Source organism: Tiliqua scincoides, chromosome 4 (genome assembly GCF_035046505.1).
Source record: "Tiliqua scincoides isolate rTilSci1 chromosome 4, rTilSci1.hap2, whole genome shotgun sequence".
In the NCBI taxonomy this organism is placed as follows: domain Eukaryota; kingdom Metazoa; phylum Chordata; class Lepidosauria; order Squamata; family Scincidae; genus Tiliqua; species Tiliqua scincoides.
This window is the reverse complement of record NC_089824.1, coordinates 116,334,216-116,358,399: the sequence shown is the minus strand read 5'-3', so window position 1 is coordinate 116,358,399 and position 24,184 is coordinate 116,334,216. Positions and strand designations below refer to the sequence as shown.

The 24,184-nt window shown below is 45.9% G+C and overlaps 1 protein-coding gene across 5 annotated transcripts; it reads left to right on the top strand.

Annotated features, from left to right (window-relative positions):
• Positions 1 to 936: 936 nt before the first annotated feature.
• On the top strand, positions 937 to 15,576 carry RNASEL (ribonuclease L). Of its 5 annotated transcripts, none has more exons than XM_066626346.1 (7): positions 937 to 986; positions 3,631 to 5,316; positions 6,071 to 6,162; positions 9,457 to 9,659; positions 11,395 to 11,515; positions 13,147 to 13,301; positions 15,330 to 15,576. In XM_066626346.1, exons 2-7 carry the CDS (start codon positions 3,912 to 3,914, stop codon positions 15,463 to 15,465), a joined length of 2,112 nt encoding a protein of 703 aa, XP_066482443.1. In that variant the 5' UTR covers positions 937 to 986; positions 3,631 to 3,911; the 3' UTR covers positions 15,466 to 15,576. The 5 variants fall into 5 exon arrangements, 4 of the variants coding, with proteins under 4 accessions (XP_066482443.1, XP_066482442.1, XP_066482445.1 ...); XM_066626345.1 differs by having other exon boundaries at positions 951 to 1,079; XR_010794410.1 differs by lacking the exon at positions 11,395 to 11,515 and having other exon boundaries at positions 951 to 1,079; positions 15,330 to 15,418.
• Positions 15,577 to 24,184: the final 8,608 nt, after the last annotated feature.

The window sequence follows — 24,184 nt, the reverse complement described above, 5'->3', positions numbered from 1 at the left end:
AACTTGCAGCCCCAGCCTGTGCACGTTTACTCAGAAGTAATTCCCATTATAGTCAATGGGCCTTACTCCCAGGTAACTGTGTATAGAACTGTGGGCTGTGGGCCCAATCCTATCCAACTTTCCAGTGCTGGTGCAGCCATGCCAATGGGGCATACACTGCATCCTGTGGTTGGAGGGGGCAATCACAGAGACCTCCTCCAGGTAAGGGAAAGTTTGTTCCCTGTTTGGAGGGGGGCTGCATTGCTGCAGCACTGGCACTGGATAGTTGGGTAGGGCTGGCCCCTGTGTCACTCATGCAGCAGTCAATGTCCTAGCCAACCCCTAAGTTAGAAGAGGAAAAACGGGTGCTTTCTGGGAACAAAATATTTCATGCAGTGCCTGAAAGGCGGAAAAATACACGCCACAGAAACTTTGATTCCTTGTGGCAAAAGTGTCACAAGTGCACATCGCTGACTGTGTGAAGCAGTGGTTCTCAAACTTTTAGCACTGGGACCCACTTTTTCGAATGAGAATCTGTCGGGACCCACCAGAAGTGATGTCATGACTGGAAGGGGCATCATCAAGTAGGAAAATTTTTCACAATCCAAGACTGCAATCCACACTTACCCAGGAATAAGTCCCATTGACTATCATTGTTAAAAGCACATACATAGTCGCTTGTCCAAAGTACAGGTCTGTAACGTTTCCCCAGATGAAGTCACATACCAGTCTAATATATTAAACATCAAATATTGAAATGAATGGGGACCCACCGGAAATGGGCTGGCGACCCACCTAGTGGGTCCCACGCCACAGTCTGAGAAACACTGGGGTGAAGAGAGGCTGGTTTTGCAAGTGTGGGCAGGGCTGGTGGAGCGGGCGGGGGATGCTCCGGGTCTGCTCCCTGCCCACGAGCTGCGAAGTGAAAGCAAAACCGAAAACAAGCCCAGCCCTCCAAGGCTGCAGTTCCTCCTCTGCTCCCCAGGCAGGAGGCGTCCACTGGAGGGGTGAGATCGGCCTCTCCTCCGTCCCCCGCCGCTGACTCGCCCCTTGATGCCGCCACTGGGACGGCTGCAGAAGAGGCCAGCCTGGCTTTGGCGGTAGGAGAGGGGCGAGGGGGCTCCCGCCTGGAACTGCTCCTGCTCCGCCCTCAGGCGCAGGCAGAGCAAAACACGGGCGAGGCTCTCAGCAAGGAGACGTCCCTTGCACTGGAGCCAGAAGTCGAGGGGGCGCCTGCGGTTGGCAGAGGGAGGAAAGGGGGGGGGCAAAAGCAGCAGGAAGGGAAGGAACGGGCCAGCAGTAGGCAGCAAGGCGGGGCTCAACCATGCCAAGTGCAAGAGGCCCCATCTCATAATATTACCACACACCTGAAAAGCAAGGTGCAGTGAGTGGGGAGGCAGGTGAGGCAGAGCCTCCCCACTGGAGCCTCCCCACTCCTCCTTCGAAAAGTGCCCTGTGAGGCACCCAAACACCCACAACCCACACACTCCGCAGTCGCTCCCTCCCTCCTCGCTCAGCGCTTGGGCTGTGGGTGCCTCACACGGTGGGAGCGCTTTCCCAAGGACTCTGGTGGGGAGGCTCTGCCTCACCTGCCTCCCCACCCAGCGCATGTCCCTGCAAAAAAGTGTATTTTTTTGAATATCACAGTGACTACAAGTGTTTGGAAGGGGTGCCCAAACCTTCATGTTTGCTCCAGAATGCGAAATATGACATGGACCACGCTAACCTTGATGCCATGTAGTTATTTTTCACATTTTTATACCACCCTTCCGCCAAGGAGCACAGGGTGGTGCACATAGTTCCTGCCCTCCTTTTGTCTTCATGACAATTCTGTGAAGTAGGTGAATCTGAGAGAGCGTGACTGGCCCAAGTCATCCAGGAGGCTTCATGCCTGAGGGGATTAGAACCTGCTAGACACGTATATGTGAATCAGGATGGAATGAAAATAAACATTTGAAAGAGCCTTTTTAAAAGTCTATTTAATTTTTCAGCAGATTATATAAAAAGGTGAGGCCTAAACTGAAGCTTACTTACAGTAGCTTGTACATAAAACTGGTCCTGCTTGCTGAATGGCAGGGGGTGGGTGAGCTACTGAAGAGCATCTGCTGTGCATATGGAAGGCTCCAGTTTCACTCCCTGCCATCTCTAGGATGGGCAAAGGTGCCTGCCAGCCAGTGTTGACAATATTAAGAGTGCAATCCTGACCCAGGGTTGGATCAGCGCAAGTCCCTTGCACCAGCCCAGGAGGGTCGCAAACGTGCCCTAAAGCACGTTTGCGCCTCCTTGTGAGTTGACTGGACCGGCATATGGACGCCGTAGCTTTTGTGAGGGCCAGCTGAAAAGCCACATCATGTGGCCTGTGGACGCTGAATCCAGCTTCCGCACTGACTCTAATGGAGAGCTGTGCGTTGGCTGAGCTCAGCCGACGCAAGACTTTGGAGTGGGTGTGGAGGCGGGGATGAGGCAGGAGGGAGGCGTTCCGGGGCGGGTGGACAGCTGTCCCAGGGGCAGCGGGCAGGGAGCGGGAGGCAGGGTTGGGACCTGGCTCTTATACCAGATCCCAACCCCTGTTCCCAAGCAGCGTGGAGCAGCTTCAAGCTGCTCCCCTCTCCTTATGCCACCTCAGGAAGTGGCGCAAGTCTGAGGAGACCCATAGAGGCTGCAGTGGCTTACCCAGGGGTAAGGGGAAGAGTTTCCCCTTATCTTTGGCCGAGTCACTTTGGTGCCCTATCTTGTGCTGGCTACAGCGCAGGCCTCCTGGCTTTGTGGGTAAATAGCTCATACACCAGATTTCTGAAAAAAAAATGTCAGAATATTCTGCATTATCGTTACCCTCAGCCATTCTCAAACTTTTTTTGGCTACAGCTCTTAGAAGCTCTTCTCTGTTTCCAGGACCCCCTTGTCAAACAAGGGTACAACATGAACAGATAAACATAAAATCATTTATTCCTAAACACCAAATATGTCCCCCTTCAAAAGTGCCAGGGCTCCACTGAAGAAGTTTTAATATATCCAGAGTGAATTCAGCTCTAGTTTTTGAACGTTCCATGACCCAAAGTAGGGTTGCCCCCACTTTTAGGCAGAATTGTGGCAATGTTCCCGAAAATATATCCTTAAGTATTGGCTGATCGAGCAGAGGGGAGGGTGGGGCACTGGAGCAGGGCACTGGCATTAACAGGTATATCCCACAGTTGCAAGGAACAGGCCTGCCCACCCACCTGCTCTATGTTAGAAGAGTGGATTGAGAAAACGTCCGCCTCTTCTTAAAGATCAAAGTATTCTTAAAGACCAAAGACCAAGGTCTTTCCAATTTGAATCTAGAAAACAAACAAAAAGAATTGATGTTCATTGAGCACCAACAGTGTGTGCGCATTGTTGTAGCTCCTTCACAGAGATCTATTACATGCCCCTCTTTGTGTGTGCTGCCTCCCTTGACCCTTCGCATCATTCCTGGAGGATTGTAAATGTGGCACAACTTCCATGGTGATGTGCAAATCAGCCTGGGTTGTTCATGCTGCTGATAACATTGTTAGTGGAACTCAGCACAGAGCTAAACTGCACCTGAGTACGGAGGTTCTATTTCATTATCATAGCTAGTGATTTCTTTTTCATGTTAACTAAAACATGATATTTTCTTCCTTTACTAAACAGGAGCAAAGTACTTTGAAGGAGAAGGACTGTGAACCCTCAAAGACATTCATAACCTTGTGATCATGACACCGATTTCCCACTCTCTTTTATTATTAGAGCCGTTGCCATCAGAAACACCTAACATCCACCCCATGGTGCCATAACTCTATGTGTGACTAACTTCTCTGTGAACACATGTTCATGTGAACACATGTGAACAACATCATAGCTGTTGAAATATATTTGGAATTTATGGAAAGCTAGTTCAATCTGGAGGCTTCAGATTTTTCCACGGGGGAAAAATGGCCGCAGAAGCACTAAATGCTGCTGTGCAAAACGGCTCAATTGAGGAGGTGAAGCAACTCCTGGATGAAGGTGTAGAGATCAATTCTAAAGTGGTTACTGGTGGCTGGACAGCCCTTCATTGTGCAGTACAGAATAAGAAGGAGGAGATTGTCCACCTTCTGCTTGACAGAGGGGCCGATCCACATGTGAGGAAGAATAATGGCGCTACTCCTTTTATTGTAGCAGGGATAGTGGGCAGTGTGGAGCTTTTGGAGCTCTTTCTTTCTAAGGGATCAGACATCAATGAGCATGATATAAATGGCTTCACCGCATTCATGGAGGCTTCTTGTTATGGAAAAGAGGATGCTCTGAGATTCCTGTATAGCTGCGGAGCAGATGTGAATCTGAGAAGAGCTGTTGATGAAGAGAAAAGGGCCCTGAAGAAAGGTGGTGCAACAGCCCTGATGGATGCTGCCAGGAATGGCCACATCGTTATCGTCAAAACTCTGGTAGAAGAAATGAATGCTGACATGCACATCTGTGACAATCAGGAGAGGAATGCATTAGTCCATGCGCTGTCAGTGACTGAAGACAAGAACTGGGACCGAGACAAAGAGGCCATTGCCCTTTTCCTCTTAAAACATGGGATTGCTGTGAACAAGAGAGATGAATACGGGAAAACAGCCCTCATCTTGGCAAGTGAAAGACAGAGCCAAGACCTAGTGAAGGCTATATTGGAAAAAGATGAAGTGGACGTAAATGCCACAGACAGCAACCACAAAACAGCACTCTGTGTTGCGGTTGAGAATAAAAACCACGCAATAGCCAGGATATTGTGTGAACATGGAGCAAGGACAGACATCAAGAATCAGAATCTCATTGCAAGTGCCCGTAAACTCTATGACTACAAAATGGTAGAACTGCTTCAGCATTTTGGTGCCGTGGCTGTGTCAAGGCAGCCTCAGAAACAGTGGACACTCCCCAGCAAACGCTGGCAATCAAAGCTCCAGCAACTCCAGCAAAACTGCGCTGACATTGGAAAACTCCAAATCTGCAAGATTAATTATTTCAGGATTCAGGGAACCTCTCAAGGGGGTGTCTACCTGGGATTCTTTGATGGAGAAGCAGTGGCTGTGAAGATATTCCGTACTGGGACAGAAAATGCTGAGCGAGAGAAAACCTGCCTTGAAAAATGTCGTGCTAGCAACCATCTGGTGAAGTTCTATGGGTGGGAAGAAAAGAAGGCTTGTCTCTATTTGTGCCTCACTTTGTGCGAGCAGAACCTTGAGGAGTACTTGAGGGTGAAGGAGAATGCAACTATGAAGAGCAAAGACATTCTTGAAGGAGTCTTTCAGGCAGTGCAGGAACTGCATGGGTTTGGATTTGGTCACCAGGATCTCCACCCACGTAACATTTTGATAGGTTTGTGTTCGCTTGTCTTTGTCAGTGGAATACCCATTTACTCCAGGTTTGTTCCACTTAGCTAGCTTACAGCCCAATCCTGAGCTGCGCAGCGCATGGGGTTACCGTGGTGCCAAAAATGGCTGCCATGGTATCCTGCACACACCGGGCAGCTGCTGCCAGCTCCTTGGGAGAAGGGAACTTTTGTCCCTTTACCCTGGGTAAGGGGAATTTTGTGGTATCTCTTGAACTGGTGCAAAATCATGGAGTCCCGTGTTGGTCCTTGAGGCCCAATACAGGGCTCAGGATTTGGTGGAGCTGAGCTCTACTAGTCCCAACCCACTGCCTCCCCTGTCACGCCTCCTCCACACCCTCCCTTCACCTCCCCAACCCTGGAACACCTCCCCTCAAGCCTCCACTCATCTGCCCGCTGCCCGGCAGTCCAGGCAAGTGCCAGTTGGTGGAACATGGGCCCAGTGTGGAACTGGTGTGACCTCACGCTGGGCTAGCTCCAGCACTGGGCCTGTGGTAAGCACGCAAGCAGTAAGCTGGTGTGCCAAGCTCTGGATCAGGCCCTTAGACTGTTGCAGGTTTAAGAGCCACTGAAGCAGTTTGTATTCATGGAAACAGAATGCAGCACTGACTAAGGTGTTCTAAGAAAGCAAAATGGCTGCCTTTGTCACATGGTGAAATTAACCATGGCTTTCCAGGACATGTTCATGCATAAGAGACAGGGCAGTTTCATGTTCTTTTCCCACTTCTCTTATCTTGTTAGATGTGACTGGCAAAGTTTTCCTGGCAGATTTCGATAAGTGCAGAAAATTGATTGATGATGAGACAGACCTTATAATCAGTGAAGATGTGAAGGTAATGTATGGGTTGAATTTAAGATTCTTTGTCATTTTATTGTTTTCTTTTTGTTATTATTTTAAGATGTAAGCCACCATGATCAGCTACATCTTGGCGGTGGAAAGGCTAAGGGTGCAAGCCAGTCCTTGACTTAGGCTGGCACAAGAGGGTCACAAAGGCACGTTTGCACCTCCTCAGGAGTTGACTAGCCTGGTGCTCAGAGGTGCAACGGAGGCTGGAAAAAGCCTCCGCAACAGTGGAGGCACTGAGGCTTGCGTTGGCCCAGCTGGGCGAATGCAAGCTTCTGAGGTAGGCAGGGAGGAGGTGGGAGGGGGGTGTTTCTGGGTGGGGATAGGTCAGGCAGTGGGTGGCCCCAGGGCGGGCGGAGAGCAGGAGCGGGGCTGAGATCTGGCAGTTATGCTGGATCCCAACCCCCTTTCCTGAGGAGAACGGAGCAGCTTCAAGCCACTCCGCTCTCTTCGGGCTTGCGCTACTTCTCTGAGGAGACCTATAGGGGAAAGGGCGCCTTTCCCAGAGGTAAGGGGAAAAGTTTTCCCTTGCCTCTGGCTGAGCCACTTTTGGCCCCTATCCTGCATTGTATACAGCGCAAGCCTCCTGGCTTGCCTGTTCAAGCGCAGGGTAGGATTGCACCCTAAAGTATATAAGTAGATAAATAAGTTGCTTCTAATTAATGCAAATATTTTCTCCTTCTGTAGACATTTTTATTGTTAGTCTATTTTCTTTATTGGCTTTGGCATATTTTGTTATCATGAAACTGGCTAATAGAATGCAGAAGCTAGAAATAAATTGATAGGTTTCATAGTAGAGGGAATTAAGCAGTGGAATCCCTTGAGGATTTATTTGTAAATCACCTGGAGTTGGAGAGAACAATGAGGTAGCCAACTTTGCAGATGATGGCAGATTATTCAGGATGGTGAAATCCTAAACAGACTATGAAGAACTGCAGAAAATATATCTCTAGGCCATATAAATGGGTAAGAAAATAAGAAATGAGATTAGGTATAAATCTTTGTAAAATGGTTCCTAGTGGGACCAAATATTTTTACGTATAGATCAGGGGTGCCCAAACCCTGGCCCTGGGGCCACATGCGGCCCTCGAGGCCTCTCAATGCAGCCCTTAGGGAGCCCCCAGTCTCCAATGAGCCTCTGGCCCTCCAGAGATTTGTTGCAGCCCGCACTGGCCCGACACAACTGCTCTCAGCGTGAAGGCAACTGTTTGACCCTTTTGCGTGAGTTGTGGGATGAGGACTTCCTCCACTGTTTCATGTCTGTGATGCAGCAGTGGCAGCAAAGGAAAGGCCAGCCTTGCTATGTGCAAGGCCTTTTATAGGCCTTGAGCTATTGCAAGACCTTCATTCATACATACGTATAAGTTCATCTCTAATATGTTCATTTATGTAAACTTATGTAAATTTATTCAAATTTTAAATGTAAATTAATTCTTTCTTTCCCTGGCCCCCGATGCAGTGTCAGAGAGATGATGTGGCCCTCCTGTCAAAAACTTTGGACAACCCTGTTACAGATGGATGGAGTCACTATTAGCTGCATCTACCCAGGAAAGAAATCTTGGAATTGTGGCAGGCAGGTCACTAAAAGTGTCACATCAGAGCCATGTCACACATTATGCTAAGCAAGTAATGTGGCCTAGTACCATGGTTTTCAAACTGTGGGTCTGAGACCCACCAGTGAGTCATAACCCAATTTTTTGTGGTTCGCGGAACTCACAGGGAAGATTAGGCTATGTGCATCAAGTGTTAAACAGTCTGCCACTTGGGGGGGGGGGAGCACTGCTACCCAGTCACCATTATAGTCACACCCCTTGGCATTTATAAACCAGACAGCAGCCACTAGGGCCTCTAAAATGTTTGGGAACCAGTAGTCTAGTGGGTGGTTTGTTTTCTAAAATAGCAGCCTAGGATGGAGGCTACAAAACAGAGTGGAACTGTGGTGAGGGAATGGGGGGGAGGTGGCTTTAGGACTTTGCCTCCATGGCAGTTTCACTCCTGATTGCATCCCAAACGCACAATATTTTAAAGAGAAAAAAACCTTTACATTGGTTCTCAATGGAATCTTTTTTTCTCTAAAATGGCTTTAGAGAATGATTACATGAATTCATGTCTGTTAAATCTGCCAGTAGCTTTCAGGCATCATAAATACCATCTCCTGGCACAAAGCCAGCATTATTATTATTATTATTAATAATATTAATATTATTATTATTATTATTATTATTATTATTATTATTATTATTATTATTATTATTAATCTTGGAAGCCAATTACAGTTGCAGTAAAGCAGGTTAGGCTAAGAGAAAGAGTGACTAGCCAAAGGACACCTGAAGAGCTTCATGACTAAGCAGGGATTTGAATCTGGATCTGTCAAGTCCAAGTTGAATACTCTCAGCATGGTGCTGAATTCTTCTGAGGTATTTGGGATAAACAAGAGGATGGTCATGACCTTCATATCATGCTTTCAAGCTTCCCATAGGCAACTGGTTGGCCACAGTTTCTTTGGCACTTTGGACATGTGGCAGAGGAACTTGCATACCAAAGCAAGCAGTAGTTACCAATTGCCTGCACAGAGCAGGCAGATCAGATCTCCAAGATCTCTTACAACACTAGCATTCTATGATTCTGTGGAAGCTAAATGTGTGAATCCACTCTTAGGGCACAATCCAAACCCGCCCTGGAGCAGGCAAGCCAGGAGGTTTGCGTTGCATCCAACGCGGGTTAGTGGCCAGCAGCAGCTCAGCCAGAGGCAAGGGGAAACTTTTCCCCTTACCCCTGGGTAAGGGCTGCTGGCCCCAATGGGTCTTCTCTGACCTGCGCCACCTCCAGAGGTGGCGCAAGTCCAAGGAGAGCGGAGTGGCTTGGAGCCACTCCCTTCCCCCCAGGGATGGGGGTTGGGATCTGGCATAACCGCCAGGTCCCAGCCCCGCCCTTCCCCTTGGGGCCGCCCATTGCCCATCCTCCCCCCACCCAGAAATGCTCCCCTCCTGCCTCCTCCCCACCCCCCCACACCTACCTTTTCCGCTTGTGTTGGTGCAGGTGCACTGGCACAAGCAGCAGGGAGGAAGCCACCATGGAGGCTTTTGCCAGCCTCCGTGTGTCGGCGCATCTAGATGCGCCGACACAGCTTACTCCCACAGAGGCGCAAACGTGCTTTGCGGCACATTGCGACCCTCCCAGGGCTCCTATGCCACCATAAGTGCCGGTTAGGATTGCGCCCTTAATTGTTCATTCTGGTGTGGATGTATGTTTAGGAATGTAATCATTCTTTATTCTCATGCAGGCTCTCGAAAGATTGGTTATATATGTTGCAATGGAGGGCAAGTCCTGCTTTGAAGACTTGCCTACTGAGTGTCCAGAAGACGTGACTGATTATGAGGAAATTGAAGATCTCAGAGCAAGTCTAAGCTCCTTTGATGAAAGTATCCCAGTCAGTGAACAACTGGGATGCTTGATGCACCATCCTTATTTTTGGAGCAAGCAGATGTAAGCACCAGATACCGGTTGTCCCCTACTTAAATACAGGTTAGGTTCTGGAGGTCTATACTGAAGTTGAAACAAAATTTATCCATAAAATAGATAACAATTCACTCCCTAGACAATGTACACTCTTTGGTACCCTTACTTTTTCATTGTGTAATGTACAAACAGCAACTTAGATGGGGGAATGCATTTGTATTCGTTTATTTTACATTCTAGAGCAGCCATTTTCAACCACTGTGCTGTGGCGCACTAGTGGGCCGCGAGAGGTCCACAGGTGTGCCACAGGAATTTGGGGGGAAGATCATTTATTAGTAGGGCCAATGGGGATGTGAGCCCCCCAATGGCAGCATGGTGTGCCTTGTCAGTTGTCAAAAACCTGATGGTGTGCCTTGACAATTTTAGTGCCTTGTCAGTGTGCCACAAGATGAAAAAGGTTGAAAATCACTGTTCTAGAGTTTATTTTTGCATTAGTTGGAGATGAACGTGAATGCAGTTCAAGTACTGTAGCGGCTGTCCTTTACCTACCACTTCTGATCTCCAAAATGCAGCATCTCTCTCCTTCACACAAACCAGCATCTGTCTGTCTACAAAACCAGCACACTGGAGCCAGCAGACTGCAGCTGTCTTTAAGATGGGACATCTGTAAGTTAGATGTCCTTAAGTCAGGGACTACTTGTCAGTATAAATGGCTTTAAGGCAGAAAATGTGTGTGTCTTCAATTCTTACTCTGTCATTAACCTCCTTATGAAGATTACCCCAATATATTGTTGTTGGCAACCTTCAGTCTTGAAAGACTATGGTATCGCGCTCTGGATGGTGGTTCTGGCCCAGCATCTAGTGTGGCTGAAAAGGCCGATTTGGGAGTGACAATCCCTACCACACTGGGAGCAAGTGTAGTGTGTCCCTGGTCTGTCTCCCTGGCTGTGGGCCTTCCTTCTTTGCCTCTTTGCCTCGGTCTGTTGGCCAAGTGTTTCTTCAAACTGGGAAAGGCCATGCTGCACAGCCTGCCTCCAAGCGGGCCGCTCAGAGGCCAGGGTTTCCCACCTGTTGAGGTCCACTCCTAAAGCCTTCAGATCCCTCTTGCAGATGTCCTTGTATTGCAGCTGTGGTCTACCTGTAGGGCGCTTTCCTTGCATGAGTTCTCCATAGAGGAGATCCTTTGGGATCCGGCCATCATCCATTCTAACAACATGACCGAGCCAACGCAGGCGTCTCCGTTTCAGCAGTACCCCAATATACCCCAATATAACTTGAGTTCATTTCACATGTGCATCAACACTTGATGATTCCATCTGAGTCCAATTGGACTGAATTTATAAACAGAGCATTTACACTCCCTGGAAGGATAAACTCTGTTTGTATGTGTGCACATGTGGATATATATCCATTATTTTTAGAAAACGTTTCATGGTATATCCATTACTGTGCATATTAAGCTGCAGCATGGCATCATAGTACTTTGCAGTTAGAACATAAAGATGGAATTACAGTATACAAGATCACCCAGGTGGGCACAGTGCTTGCCCTAATGATACAGGCTGGCAGCGCTGGAGTCAGGCAGGATCACAGTACCAGTGATGACTTCCAGAACTCTGAGTACTTCCTTTCTAAGATTTCAGCAGACATTTTCAAGCTGCTTATCAAAAGGGAAAGGGACCTGCTTTTGTACGCAATTAAAGCAAAAGTTGTTGAAACAGCTACACTGCTACCAAACATTATCAACTTTTCATTTGGACAGGAAATACAGGTTCTTAAGAGACATAGGAAATGAGAGCGATATCAAGACACGCAATCCTGACAGTGGCCTTGTGAAAGCATTAAACTGTGATAAGAATCCTTTCCCAGACTGGACTGTAGTGGTAAGCTTTTGGGAGGCACATGGGGCTGGAGAAGCTAGTTTGCAACTTCCATCTTAAGACATACATTAGGGCTGCTTTACACATATATGTTTTGATTCAAAGTATCCTAAACACAGAAAGGGAGATATTTGCAGGGGAGAATCAGCTGGTGTGTCTGTGAATCATTTTGTGCCGGCACATCTTATGGTGAAAAGGTATTGCTGGCTTTCTGAACTGGTGTTGGTATTGATATCTTGAATCAGCCAAGCTGGCTTTTGGTTATTTTTGCATTTTTATGATGATGCTGTTGATATACAGTCATGCCACCATATCCTTGGGGGATCCTTCCCATGCACACACACTCCCATAGATATGGAAACCACATACACAGGGGACATCTGTATTAATACTGTAGTGGCACCCCCCACCCCGTGTGCCCATTAATGTTCTTTAAAGGCTTACCAAGAAGTGTATTTTGCTTTAAACAAGTCACTGTAAGTATTCCAGCTTATAACAGGACAAGAGCAAACTGCTGGCAACCTGAATGCCTGACATAACTAGACTTAATGCTAAGCAGGAAGTGAAAGTTCACTGCTAGAGAGCACCACCACCACCTCACCCATTGAGTCATCCCTGTTGGCATTCTTGATCCCAGAATGGCCTGCTAGCTGCAGCTTGCCTTTGCTGTGCAGGTCCCTGTTTCTTCCACCCTTGCTGAGTGGGAAGGAGCTGCCAAACAGTCTCCCAAGGAGTTTCTCCCTTGGACGCTTTCCCCTTGGATTCCCCTGGACAGCTTCCCCAAGCCTCAGAATGCCTTATAAGGGCAAAAAAAACACAAATCACTTGCAGTTTCCTGACAAAACTGAAAGTTGGTTTTTTTTGGGGGGGGGGGTGTTTTTTTGTTTTTTGTTTTGTTTTTGCCAAAATGGCCATTCTGAAACCCGCAAAGACTTTGGGCAGATGTGCATGGCCTCTACAGGCCTCGGAAAAAACCTATGGACCCAGCCAGAGCATAGCTCTAGTTGGGTTGGGGGCTGGCATTCTTAGGTATCCACGGTTTCAGTTAACTGTGGAGGGTTTCAGAACAGAACCCCTGCGGATACTGGAGCACACCTGTATATAAGCCACATTCTCATCTATGGCTGCCTTTTATTTTGGTTTCCAGAGACAGCTTCCCTGGGATACATCTGTGAATACCTCAGTTATACAACAGCACAACCCTGTAGGAAATAAACCATCCTATCCAAAAAAATTTATGGGACTTCTTTATTGACACTCACTGGCATGGCATCTGGAGCATTTCAGGAGCATGTGCCTGACTTCTGGACTAAATGCAAACCAAATGTTCAAGTAAATTGCCCTTGGCCTGAGTCAGCAAGACAGTTAATAATGTAGATGAAACTGATTAGCCACATTATCCAAATATAAACATTTTCAACCTTCTAAGCAGACAAACATGTTTCCACTCATTATTAACATATGAAGTATGAATGTCACTATCATTCTATCTAACATGGAATGTATGTGCCAATTTTTTTATTTTTATTGTGAATGAAGATTGCCAGCTTCATGGGGAGAGAGTTCCCTTGCAGAGAAGGCGTTTCCTAAACCTCAGATAATTACAGTGTCTTGCGGATCTTTGGTTCTTTCAGATTGACAAAGAAGTTCTGGCCAGTATGGAAGATCCTTTTAGCGAAAGGGACAAGAAAAAGAAGAACCGGGTCAAGAAGCCTTATGAAAACTATGTGACAGATTTACTGAAGCTAATCAGGAATCTTGCGGAGCACTTCAAAGAGAAAAAGCCAGAGTAAGCAGCATTTGATTTCTTTAGATTGAATTGCTATCCCGAGCCTGCTTCTTAAGACAGCATGTTAGCATACGTATTTCCATTTTTTATTCACTATGCAACGTCTGCCAACAGCTAGTATGTAATTTCTGGGCGTTCAGCTGACAAAATGGGCTGCTGTTGCTGCTGCTATCTCCATTTCGCAGCCTGGGTAACCGAGAAATTCACTCTTGCAAGAGGCTGCCTCTGAGACCTTGGCTAAGATGGGATTTACACTCAGATCTCTCACAGCTTCCAAGCCCTGTCAGTTGAACCACATTGGTTTCCCAGCCATATGTCATGCCAGTCTCTGGCAATCCTTCCTTTTAAAGTCACCAACTTTAAACTGCTTTGTTGGAAGAAAACTCTGAAGGGGAAGCACTTTGATATTTAAAATAGTTTTTTTTCTAGTATTACAATCTAAATACCAGGGTCACAGATCTGTGACTAATTATGAGCCCAATCCAACTTTCCAGTGCTTATGCAGCCATGAGGTAAGGAAACAAATGTTCCTGTCTTGAGGAGGCCCCTGGGACTATCTCCCCCCCCCCCCCCCCCACTGCAGGATGCAGATTGGCATGACTGAATTGGTGCTGGAAGGTTGGATAGGATTAAGGCATGTTTCAGTATGACCAAACTGGGAGAGATGTATGCATTTTGTAATGGGGTGCAGGATTGTGATCTACCATCAGTTGGTTCAGTTGACCAAACAGTGTGCTTTTATTATTGGGACCTGGATTATGTTTCACAGTATTGGTGAATTAACATGCCTTGGAAGTGAGGCTCCACCAGAACCTCAGGTTTGATAACAGGAGTGTTCGCTGAAGATACCTAATGAACTACTTCAGCAGGAAAGACATGTATCCATGACCAGCAGAACGATATATATCTAATACCAAGCTGATCATCATTTAAGTACATCTGAAGCCCATATAAGCTGCTTTGAGAACGTTTCTGTTGATTAATATTAAGAATATTTATATACTCCTTTTCAACAAAACCAGTTCACAAACCGGATTACATATAAAAAATAAATCACTAAGTGGTTCCCTGACCCCAGAAGGCTCACAGTCTAAAAAGAGATGCAGAAGAGACACCAGCAACACTACCACCACCAATATATTATGAAATAAAAATACACAGGAGAAAAATTACTTGAATGGTGCAGTTGCTGTGGCAGTGCCCTTAATGTCATCTGCTCAATAACTGTATTTTTTTGGTCAGAGTTGTGCTGAGGAAAAACTGCTTCTGCAGTGATAAGTGCAAAAGTTACATAGAGGATGCAACAGGATCATTGGATGCAACAGGACACAAAGTACCTTTATTGCTAAAATAGCTGCCTTCCATCTTGACATATAGCATTAGAGCAGGGGAGCCCAAACCCCAGCCCTGGGGCCACTTGCGGCCCTCAAGGCCTCTCTATGCGGCCCTCAGGGAGCCCCCAGTCTCCAATGAGCCTCTGGCCCTCCGGAGATTTGTTGGAGCCCACACTGACCCAATGCAACTGCTCTCAGCATGAGGGTGACTGTTTGACCTCTTGCGTGAGCTGTGGGATGAGGGCTTCATCCACTGCTTGTTGTTTCATATTTGTGATGCAGCAGCGGCAGCAAAGGAAAGGCCAGCCTTGCTTTGTGCAAGGCCTTTTATAGGCCTTGAGCTTTTGCAAGACCTTCATTCATTCATATAAGTTCACCTTTAATATATTCATTTATGTAAACTTTATGTAAATTTATTCAAATTTTAAATGTAAATTAATTCTTTTTTTCCTGGTCCCTGACACAGTGTCAGAGAGACAATGTGGCCCTCCTGCCAAAAACTTTGGACACCCCTGCATTAGAGGAACTGACCAAAAGCAAATGGTTAGGAAACTGGTGTTTATATTCTAGCAATGCTGTTGATGCCAGGACACAATATGTGGATGTCATGTAGATTTTTTAAAATGAAGAATTAACTAGTGCTCACTTACATACTTGTAGTTTTAAAAAAAACCATGTTTTCTTCTCTTTTCAGGGTACAGGAAATAATTAAAAAGCCTGAAGACTATTTTCTGAACCTTTTTCCAGATTTACCCATTTATGTCTACCAGAAATTGCGCAACACAGAATATAAGAAATATTTTCCACATGTCCAGAATGATTCATTGTAACAGGAGCTGCAGTAGTCGATTTTGTAGTTGACGCTTATGTCTCTTTAATTTGTCTCCATTCTATAAAGATACTCAATGAAGTCAAATAAATTTCATCATGCTCAATATAAAGAGAGCGAGAAAGAAAGCATATCTCTCTCAGACCTTTTATTGCCTTTGCTTTTGCCATTTCAAATCTGCTAATTTGTGGGTATGTAGGTATTGCTTGCTTGAAGGGCTGTCACTCATCTATCGACCTTTCACCAAGCCATTTTTGGGGAATGTAATCTCTTAGTTTCAGGCTCTGGGGAGAGTGGAAATATATACTTTTCATTACAATGTTGAAGGTGCCTGCCTTGGAACCACTTAACAGGAACTACTGTCAAAGCATTATAGTTTTTCCTAAACTTTCTTCAACTGCAACCATACAAGAAGATACAGTGAACCCTCTGTATCTGTGGTTCCACAGATTTAACCATCCATGGATACAGAGGATTCAGATGGGTGCCTCTGCAATTACTTACCTGAAGTCTCCAGATGCCTCTCCTGGGTGGTGCCAGGCAGGCAACCTAATCTACGGGCCTCCATATGCCACAGGATGGCCTGAAGAAGTCTCCAGAAGCTTCTTCCAGTTTTCAGAAGCAAACCAGAAGCAGCTTTCAGAGGCTCCTGTAGGCTAGCCAGTGCAACCCAGTGTAGACTTCTGGAGGCTCCAGATAAGTAATTGTGCAAGCTTTGGGAGTGAACCCAGCATCTGTGGAATTCCTTATCCATGGGGTCTGGAACTTGACCCCCACAGATAAGAAGGGCCCACTGTACAGTTTCAAGAGGGGTATAAAAAGCATTAAATGCAAATTGTATTGTAATCTAGCAGCACTGTGGGCTGCAGCAGATAAGGTTGCTATTGTCCTTGTCACAAGCACAGGAAGAAAAAGCTCTCCTTCCTACCACACACCCCAAGAGGAATGTGGCTTCCATTCAGATCATTTACAGAAAGGTCGTCCCCCCCATTCGCCTACTGCAGTGTTTCTCAAACTGTGCGTCAGGACCCACTAGGTGGGTCGTGAGCCAATTTTCGGTGAGTCCTCATTTTTATTGTTAATATATTAGACTGGATGCTACCATGGTATGTGACTGCATTTGGGGAAATGTTACAGACCTGTACTTTTAACAAGCTACTATGTATATTCTTTTAACAATTATAGTAAATGGGACTAATCCTGGTAGAATTGTTAAAATTTTTGCTGCTTGATGATGTCACTTCCGGTCATGACATCACTTCCTGTGGGTCTTAGACAGATTCTCATTCTAAAAAGTGGGTCCTGGTGCTAAATGTGTGAGAACCCCTGACCTAGAGGCTGTTCTCAGGCAATGGGGTGGTGATAAGGGGCACTTACAAACAGAGAGGTATGGTTGGCTTGTTTTGAGAACCTTACAGCACAATACTATGCATATTTACTCAGAAGGAAGTCCTTTCCATTTTGTTCAATAAGACTTTCATCCCAGATAAGTGCATATCAGACTGCAGCCTTACAGCCCATTCCTGAGCTGCCCGGAGCACCCAGCCTCGGCGGCACCGAGAACAACTGCCACCAGATCCTGCGTGCCTCGGGACTGACCTCTCCTAATGTCTCCCATGAGCTGAAGCCTCTGTAGGACCGTTGTCCCACTCTTGGAGGCAGCCAGCTAGTCTACGATAAGGGGCAGAATAAGTTTCGTCTATTTCCTTGCTTAGCTATAAGGAACTGCATCCTTGCATGGAAAAATAAGGTGAGTGATGAGGTGGTTGCTGGAGAGATTTGGGAATGTGTAGGCATTTGACAGACAGTATGGATGAAGGAACAGGGACAAGAGTAGAAATGCAAAATTCTTGTATTCCCTGATGCAGAACGAAAGTGGAAACTTGCTGACACACAAAGGAGTGGGAGGGCCCCCACCAGCACCATACATATAGTATGCTTTAAAGCAGATATGATTGTTACCCAGAGACATGTATAGTTTTGGACAACTTGCAGATTCTGCCCCTGAGTGACTTGGGGCCCAAATTTCCAGCACCGAGGTAAGGGCAATGCAACTCTCAGGTAAGGGAACACACATTGCCTTACCTTTAGGAAGCCTCCGTGACTGCCCCCCAACTGCAGCACATGCCGCACTGGCACAGCTATGCCAGTGCTGGAAAGTTGGTTAGGATTGCGCCCTTGATGTTTTTACAACATTCCATAATAAACACTGCAGTAATCATGATGAAGTATCCAAATGTTGCAAATGGCCTTCAAGTTCAGTCCTTTTTTAAAAAAAAAACTTAACCTTGAGTTTCCCCAGTTGAACATCCTCTGCACATGCCCAGAAATGGCTTAGCCCCCTTCTGCAATCCGAAACGGCACCTCTCTTTGGGTGCAATCTGCTCCGCACACTTGTCATTTTTACTGCCTGCCGTAAAGATGGCTTTTTCCCAACTGGCCTGCTATAACCCCTAATACAGCAGCCTTGAGACCTGCTGCAGCTATATTTAAGGACACCAGTCCTGACCTGCAGTGGAGCCATGTCATCTGGTAAGAAAGGGCTGCAGGGACCCTTTCCATCTCATCCAGACAAAGAGCAGCAGGAAGCTGATTGAAGCAGTCTTTCCATTAAAACAGCTACAGGTGTAACTTTGATCTGTACAGGGGAAGGAAAAAAACAAGCTATGCAACAGCACACCACCCACTAAGTATACAGCATATGTTAGGAATGTAATTCCATTGGAAAACAGCCAGTTCATTGCAGGTGAAGTACTCCCACCTTGCACAAAATGAGAAAAGACACAAATGAGAAAAGACACCCTGTGGGGGCTTGGCTCTACCCGGCAATAGATGTCATGGCCCTCAAGCAACTTGACAAGGAAGATCCTGTGCCAACTCCCCTCCCCCCCCCCCCAGTTTGAAGAGGTTGGCCTTTCCCAATTTAGAAAAATAGTGGGCAAATAAAGCCTATCTGTAAATTTTTGGGGCAAGCCTCTTTCACCACCACACTCCTGAGGTGTGTTGGATGCTAAAGAAAGAGGGAATGGAGAAGGGCTACCAACTGCCAAGGCCAGGACAGAAGCTACAATGCCATCAGCAGAAAGTGAAGGAACTTGCACAATTAGCTGCCATCCTTCAGAGAATTCTGGGAATTGCAGACTTGTGAGAGTGCCAAGTGCTGGACTTATCCAGCCTCTTTATAGACCTACATTTTTTTAAGTTCTCGGAAGGAAGTTATGACAGTTACATAGGGCTGAAACTATGGGTGGACATGATTAAGACATACAAAATTATGCAGGGGATGGACAGAGTGGATAGAGGAATGTTCTTTTCCCTCTCACATAACACCAGATCCAGGGGACATCCACTAAAATTGAGTGTGGGGAGAGTTAGGCAGACAAAAGAAATTTCTTCAACCAGCATGGAATTAGTCAGTGGAACTCCTTGCCGCAGGATGTAGTGAAGGTGTCAGGTCTAGATTCCTTTAAAAGGGGACTGGACAAATTTCTGGTGAAAAAAGTATGTGCAACCTCCTAATTTTAGAAGTAGGCTACCTCAGAATGCCAAATGCAAGGGATGACAACAGGATTGTCTTGTGTGTTTCCTGAGGCATCTGGTGGGCCACTGTGAGATACAGGAAGCTGGACTAGATGGACCTTCAGCCTAATCCAGCATGGCTATTCTCATGTTCTTAAAATGATTTACATGTGCAGTGTGGGCATGGTTTTGGAGGTCACTTTGCTTAGTGTGCAGAGCTGAAACAGTAAAGGAGAGATTCCCTATTTCTTTCCACTACTTTACAGTTAATCAGAGGATTAATAGTCATCCTTGTCTTTTTTCTTTTCCTTTTATTTTTGGAAATTTTTAGACTTATGTTGGCATATGCTGAGCTACCAGGGAGCAGGGTTTACAGTTCACACCCTTGACTGTGAGGTGGTGGATTGTTAGGTTCTTCTGGGACTTTCAATACAAGTTTGGGGAAAAGAGAAGATATCTTGAAGTGCACCTACCCCCTTTTCTGGTACATCAGCATGGCAGATGAAGACTTTCTCGTGTGATTTATGCTTACTGACGAAGCTGAAAAGAAAAGAGTCAACATATTACTTTGGAGGCCCTCTATACCAGAGGTCATTTTCTAAAAACATGTCTCTTTCCTTCTTTGGCTCCAAACACTTAGGCTCACACCAAGGCAAGTGTCACACGGACACTTGCAGGATGCTTTGGGTGCTGATGTTGTCCCTCCTTACTCAAGCCATTTGAATGGTTGGTATTGAGGGGATGGGCGGAAGCAAGTTGTGATTGGCCAGTGTTTAGATCATCCCCTGAGTGGAGCTTTCTCCAAAGTTTGTTTTTTGCTTTGGTGCTTCAGCCCCATGTATTGCTTGCTGGCTGGCTGCAGTCAGAAAAAGCTCCAGAAATACTTAACAACCAACATAGGTACCAAGCAGGCTTTGCATATCTCAGAAGTCCCAGCTTTTATGGCAAGGGAGCTGCTGGTTTAGCTCTTTCGGCTGCTCTTGTTGGTTTAGATCCCCCATCCCAGCCAGCCTGCCTTGCTTTACCTGCCTGGTATCTGTCTCAGGGAGCTAAAATGGTGTTCAGGAGACAGCTACCTGGAGTACCAGTCTTGGTTTGCCTGGCGTTTCTGCAATATCCTGTTGCAAAGATTGCTGGATTTACATTTGGAAACTCCCCTATCTGTGTGAACACACCTTGGGCTCTGGCCCTGCCCCTAGCTCAGACCAGTGTGTAGCTAGTGAGGGTGTGGGGCAGTCTGCCCTAGGTACCAGCCTTGGGGGGGGAGTGACACCACAAGTGACCAAAAGAGCTAAAATTGTGGTTTTTAGGAATAACAACTTCATGTCATATGCCATTCAATGTGGAAATTACAGTAGAAAGTAATGGAAAAAAAACAGAGTGAAATCTCCATTCAGAAAATTACGTTCAAAAAACCAGAAAACAAAAATGCATGGATCCCTATGGAAAGTGAAACTGGGCCATATTGCACATTTATGTGAAAGTAGGCAAACTCGCCTTAGTCCTTTGGAAAAGGCAGGCTGAGAGGAATCCAACAACACCAGAACGGTCCCAATCCGATGAACCCAGACCCCAAAAAACACGCAGAATGGAAGTCCCTCCCTCCAATTTGACGAATGTATTGAGTCTTATGGAAAATGTAACTAAGGGCGCAATCCTATCCTGTGATGGAACAGGCAAGCCAAGAGGCTTGTGCTGTATCCAGCGCAAGATAGTGGCCATAAGCAACTCAGCCAGAGGTAAAGGAAAACATTTGCCCTTACCTCCGGGTAAGGGCTGCTGGCCCCTATGGGTCACCTTAGACTTGCGGCACAAGTCTGAGAAGAGCAGAGCGGCTAGAACCAGCCGGGCCAACGCAAGCCTCAGACAGGAAGACAGCACAGAGGCTTATGTCAGCCTCCACAGGCCGGTGCTTCTCAGAGCACTGAGCTAGCTTCCTCTCAAGGAGGCGCGAATGTGCCTTATGGCATGTTTGTGACCCTCCTGGGCCAGTGCAAGGGACTTGCGCCTGCCCATTCCTGGGTCAGGATTGTGCCCTTAGTCACACAGTCGCGTTTACTCATGAGCAAGTAAATGTACCTTGGCTCGTGGTCAGGTCAGGCAAAGGGAAATGAGGCCATCAGAACGGTCCTGATCTGATGCAAATGGAGCTCAGCAGATCTGGAGTTCAATAAATGCTCCAGGAGGCAGCCCCCCCAAAAGAACAGAATAGAGGCTTGAGCTGGTAAGGTGAATTTTTTTTCCTTTTTTATACTTGTAAAGTTGGTTGGGTCCTGATATTGATTTGGTTTAAATATAAGAAGTTAAATTGAACTGGGCACTGGGTAGGGCTGAAAAATCTTACTAATTTTTTTTTTGTGGGGAGAGGGTGTTATTGCAGGCAGTCTACATAGAAAATTCACTTGGTGGAACAGGGCTGGCTTCCCCTTATTTAATTATTTGTTTTTGTTTAATTTATATATTTTAATTTGCTTGATGATGTCACTTCCAGCCATGACATCACTTCCGGTGGGACATGGAACATTGTCATTCTAAAAAGTAGGTCCAGATGCTAAAAGTTTGAGAACCACTGCCTTAACTCAAAACAGACCAATGAGACATCTGAGGACACAGACACACACTCTAGTGACCAAAATCGTGGCTTTTAGGAATAATTCCATCATGTTATCTACCATTTGGTGCAGAATTTCATCCACTGATTGTGGAGAAATATTCACTGCATTTGTTTTCTGGCCATTATCATTCTTTCCTTTCATGTGATGACTATTACTACCTCTCAGTATCACCTACTTCACAGGATTGTCGTGAGGACAAAATAAGGTGGTATAAAAATGTGATTGATTGATTATGTTGTATGGGATGACAAAAATTTATGGGCCTGGGTGAAAAAATGATCTAGCTACACCACTGGCTCAGACTTAAGACTTGGAGGTTGAATCACGCCAGCATCCCTCTAACCCTTAACTTCTACACAGCTAATTCTGGGTAACACTGAGATGTCCTGAAGTGGTTAGGGAATTGCAACGGATTTCGTTCTTTTAATTTCCTTTGATTTCCCAAATGTGCAGCTTGGGTGCTGGGTTCCTTGTAAAGAGAGAGGACATACTGAGATGGCCCACATACATTGATTCTGGGTGGGACAAGTGACCTGGGTCAAAGGGTCCTTCTTTGGGTTGCAGCTGGAGGCAATGGAAAAATCAGGATCAGCCCAGGTCACAGGCCAGCGCCCTCACTGGCCCTTCACAGGTCAGCATTGTCACTTACACTTCTCCATAATGGCCTCTCCACTTTTCTCTACTTCTTGCTTAAGCTGAGGCAGCAGCAGCTGAATCCCTCGGAGTATCGAATACCTGATGATTGGATAATCCTCTGTTTTTTAAAAAAAAAACACAAAACAGAAAATCAAGGCAGATTTTCAACCTTACTGTTTACTTTTCTCCAAAATATTATATCCAGATATCCCAAGGCAGGATATACACAACACACCATAGCAAACTACCTGCCAGTTTCAATGACAAGATGCACTTTCAGAAACCGATCAGCTAAAAATGAATCTCCCTGGCAAGACAGGCACACATCTCTAATCATTGCAAAGTGGCATCTACATATATCTTTGGCCCCTGGGCTGGAGACACTGAAAAAAAAGTCAGAAAGAACTCTGCAGTCCAAACTGGTCTTCAAACCAGTGGCCCAATAGTGCCATCTTGAGGCTCCCTGGAAGAAGATCAAGTTTGTATCTGGAGTTGTCACCAGATGTTGCCTCAAGTGACAGTCTTGAACCGAATCTGTCTGCTCTGGTGAAACATCTGGGCAGTTTCAAGGAAAACCTGAAAGTTTGTCACATATTTTGACAGCACAGGGAGAGACCCTTTGGTCAAGGCCTATAAGTTGACCCCAGAGATAAGTCAAGGGCAGGTTTTGAAGCCAACAATCATGGAATTTTCTACGAGTGGAGTAGAATTTTCTACGACCCTTGGATAAGTCGGGGGTTAAACTTAGGGGGGTGTCTGACAGGTTGGTGTCTGACTATAGTTTTGTCTGATTTTACTTGAGGCCAGATCCTGAAAAATAACCCACTACTAATTGTTACCTAAGAACTGTAGTCTCTAATTTATTAAAAACATAATAAAAGATCATAAGATACATTTTTATTCTTTTTAAATTCTGGTCTTCATCACCTTTTTGTAAGCACTATCAGAGAAAGTGCACTTTAAACAACATACCAGTGAAACAGTGGTTCCCAACCTGGTATTCACATACTCCCAGGAACACTCAACAGGACCTTTAGGGGTAATTGAAAAAGAATGGAATAATGGCAGAAAAAGGCAGGTCATGCTCCAGAATGCCTTGCAAGACAGGAATGCCTTGCAAGGACTAGCAAGGCAGGAAGGGAGGTAGCTAGCTGGCTGTGAAAGCCCCACCAATAGCTAATTTTGGTCATCAATTCATGTATGAACCAGTAATTGAAAAGCAGCACAGTAAAAACAGTGTGGTTACTGGAGGTAGGCGGTTCGACCCTGTCAGCCCGCTTCTCCAGCGGCTGCATTGGCTGCCCATTCGTTTCCGGGCCCAATTCAAGGTGCTGGTATTGACCTTTAAAGCCCTATACTGCTCTGGGCCAGGGTATCTTAGAGATCGCCTACTCCCGTACAATCCGGCTCGCCCTCTCAGGTAATCAGAGAAGGCCTTTTTACAAGTGCCGCCGCCTAGGGAGGTACGTGGGGCGGCAGCAAGAAATAGGGCCTTCTCAGTAGTGGCACCAACGCTAAGAATGGCTCCCTCTCTTGAGACCTTTCGGCGAGGCCTGAAGACCCTCCTGTTTAAACTAGCCTTCTGAGTTCTCGGCCTTTTTAACATCTTTTAATATTTTTTACAGGCCTGATTCTTTTATGACTTGCTGCTGCTCTATGCTCTTTTTACCTATTTTTTATTCTGACTGCTGTTTTTTATGATGTGCTAATATGTTTTTATTTGTTTTTAAATTATGTTTTTAATCTGTTGTAAGCTGCCTTGAGTCCCTTTGGGGAGAAAGGCGGGGTAAAAATAAAGTTGTTATTATTATTATTATTATTATTATTATTATTATTATTATTATTATTATTATTATTAAAAAAGTTGAAACATAATATGGAAAGTGCTCAATCACCCAGAATTTCTCAGCACACTTCTGGTGCAAAACAGTGCAAAGGCAGAGTCTTCTG

Excerpts from the sequence above, each read along its gene's own strand:
- RNASEL (XM_066626346.1), top strand. The coding sequence starts at position 3,912 with ATGGCCGCAGAAGCACTAAATGCTGCTGTGCAAAACGGCTCAATTGAG. Across the intron at positions 5,317-6,070 it reads CCCACGTAACATTTTGATAG|ATGTGACTGGCAAAGTTTTC; the intron begins GTTTGTGTTCGC and ends TTATCTTGTTAG. Across the intron at positions 11,516-13,146 it reads TCCCAGACTGGACTGTAGTG|ATTGACAAAGAAGTTCTGGC; the intron begins GTAAGCTTTTGG and ends TGGTTCTTTCAG.